Genomic DNA, 2,704 nt, shown 5'->3' on the forward strand with positions numbered 1-2,704 from the left:
CCAATGAGATCACATGGACCAAATTGTGTGATCATATGGTTACTTTGAAGTTGAAATTTATAAACGAAACCACAAGAGTCGGTTTCAATACCTTAACTGATGTAATCTTTTGAACGCTCCACGTCAGGTATTGTGGTTGAGAGAATTCAAAATATTAATTATTTATTTCTTGATCAACCTTTGGATCAGGAGAAGGAATGTTGAAAATTGAATCAAAACAGTGAAATACAAAGGATTTTCAGGTGATAGGCATGTCAAACTAAGAATCCCTTGTATTCTCATAGTCAAAAGAAACGACTCGTTCAAGCCAATGAGTACTAGGAGACTCAATCGCTTCCTTCATCAATTTCTCCAATGACCACAGTGGAAAGAGAGCTTGTCTGCAAACCAAAGTATCATGAGCCTCTTTCTCTCTTTTCTCCCTTTCTTCTTCAGTTTCTTCTTCATCATCACTCTGACCCATGATACCCTTCGCGTTGTCCCTCACACTAAGACCCGAAGCTTCATTACCCTTCGGTTTAGTGGTGACATTCAGAATAGTAGAAGTTTGTTTTTGGAGGGTTTTGCAAATCTTCTCCCCCTTGTAACGGAGTAACAATTGGCTCCGTAACACCTTCAATTCGGCTCAAAATTAAAGAGTAGGAAGTAACTTCTTAGTTAAGTGCTTTCGAACCGAGAGAGTTAGAACCGAATCATGGGCATTGACTAAATTGGAGAGAATGGCAAAGACATCAGAAACACAACATTTGATGACAACTCGCTCTGACTTTAATGAATGAATCTATTTATTCGCCTGATTTAGTTGAATGGACTAAACGTCAAGCAGAGTAGTTTTGCGAGCAAGTTCATCCATAATTTTGTGCTCCATGGCATGATCAGATTGAAGTTTGTCAAGACGAAAGGAGATAGAGGACATAAGAGTGGTTTGATCAGCTTGAAGACTGGTTCACACCGAATCAAATTTATCTTTCTCAGCCTGAAGAGAATTGGAGAGCGACTCAATGGCATTTTTAACCTTGTTGGTGTTAGACTCTATAGCTTCTTTAAGAGATTCCAGAAGAATCTTGGCATCTGAAATTAAAGTGGCTACATCTTCGGATGCTTTCTTACAAGACAAAGAGGAGGCATCCACAACCTTGGTTTTGTTCTGGATATACTCATCAATCTGTTTGAGGGTTGTTTCAATCAGGGCTCGAACAGTAGTATCCGAGTAAGCTGATGTGGAGGAAGAGGAAGATTAAGCAAGTAGCTTGTCAAGTTTTTCATTCAGATCTTTGAAGTATCACTTTGTAAGGGGAGCATCATCATCATCCTCACTTAGAACTCTATAAGGACTATAGTAATAAGATTCAAATTCAAGTTTGTCTCCACCAAGAACTAGGAAAGAGTTTGAGGAAGGAGATGGGGAAATAGGTTTAGAAATGACAGGGGTTTCGGTTTCTGAGGTAGGTGCCCCCGTATCAGATGTGTTGACACAAACCGTAGGTTCAGGTATATTGGTTGTTGTTGAAGTTGCTTGAGAAATAATAGGTGGAAGGAGAGGTGTAGTGGAAGTAGGTTGAGAAGAAGCTGGTGGTGGAAGTGCTGCGATTGAAATAGGTATTGTAGTATGAGATGGAGAAGGAGGAGGAGTTGGAATTGAGTCATTAAGGTGTACCTTGGGAGATGCAGAACGTGGTGGCATATTTCCTCATGTGATCCTTCAAGGTGAGCACCTTCATCTTAGTCTGATTGTTCTTGATCGTGATCAGAAGGAATGAAATCTGAATCACTAGGCGAAGCTCCCTTCGATTTCCTTGCCATCTTCTTCGCCTTTTGCTTCTTTGGTGCAGAAGGAGCTACTTGTTCAGCCTTATGCTTTGGGCGTAGAAGCTTTGGAGGATTGAACTTCTTTCTCCGGCTTCTTTTGATCAGGCTTCTTCCCTCGTTTTGTTGGTTTATCAACTGCATCCAACGCGCTTTGCATCTCAGGAGTTAATTTTCTTGGTCCTGAAGAAAGAAGCTTTATGTACTCCCTGATAACCTTGCTTTCAGCAGAGATACACCAATACATCGATTTGGGAATGGAACCAACAAATGAGAATTTGGTTGGATCTAAGACAATAATATTGGTGGTATGGAAAGTGCCAATTGACGACCTCAGTGCATCAGCCATGATAGGAACATTAAACTTCTCAATGGCCCGATGAGTGATAGGCATCCAAAACCTACTACAGGAGATTTCAAAGTGTCTTGAAAAAGAATTGAGGCTTTGTACCAGTTGCGACCATAAAATGGATCCATAGTCCAAGTTGATGTCGTGATAAATACCATAGAGTAAGTTCATGAGTGCCTTGCTAGCCCCATCTGACCCAGCAACCCTTTCAACAAATGCCTGGAAAAGAAGAGTAAATAATTTGTTCCACTGTGGTGGGACGCAAGATTTCTTGAACTTGGTCACTGTTGTAAGAAGATCAGTATACCCCATATCGTAAAACATTGTGAACAACTGAGTCGTAGAGATGGAGTCAGGATTAACCAAGGAATCATCACAAGCCAGCTTTAGCAGGGAGAAAAATCATACTCTGGAGACAGAAGTTTTGTGATTGAAGTTTTCAACGAAAATGCATTCCTTATTTTTTTCATAAGAAGCCATTGTATAGACTTGCAAGAACAAAGACATGGGAACTAATTCCACTTGAGTCATAGCGATCACAAGTGGTGA

General features: G+C 40.5%; 1 protein-coding gene across 1 annotated transcript; it reads right to left on the reverse strand.

Annotated features, from left to right (window-relative positions):
- Positions 1-259: 259 nt before the first annotated feature.
- Positions 260-1,684, reverse strand: LOC111889514 (uncharacterized). Its single transcript, XM_023885664.1, has 3 exons — positions 1,318-1,684; positions 953-1,215; positions 260-613 (listed from the first exon to the last, which is right to left on the reverse strand). Exons 1-3 carry the CDS (start codon positions 1,682-1,684, stop codon positions 260-262), a joined length of 984 nt encoding a protein of 327 aa, XP_023741432.1.
- Positions 1,685-2,704: the final 1,020 nt, after the last annotated feature.

This window comes from Lactuca sativa, chromosome 2 (assembly GCF_002870075.4).
Source record: "Lactuca sativa cultivar Salinas chromosome 2, Lsat_Salinas_v11, whole genome shotgun sequence".
Taxonomy (NCBI): Eukaryota; Viridiplantae; Streptophyta; class Magnoliopsida; order Asterales; family Asteraceae; genus Lactuca; species Lactuca sativa.

Excerpts from the sequence above, each read along its gene's own strand:
- LOC111889514 (XM_023885664.1), bottom strand. The coding sequence starts at position 1,684 with ATGCCACCACGTTCTGCATCTCCCAAGGTACACCTTAATGACTCAATT. Across the intron at positions 1,216-1,317 it reads TAGTCCTTATAGAGTTCTAA|CTTACTCGGATACTACTGTT; the intron begins GTGAGGATGATG and ends CCTCCACATCAG. Across the intron at positions 614-952 it reads AGAAAGATAAATTTGATTCG|GTGTTACGGAGCCAATTGTT; the intron begins GTGTGAACCAGT and ends GCCGAATTGAAG.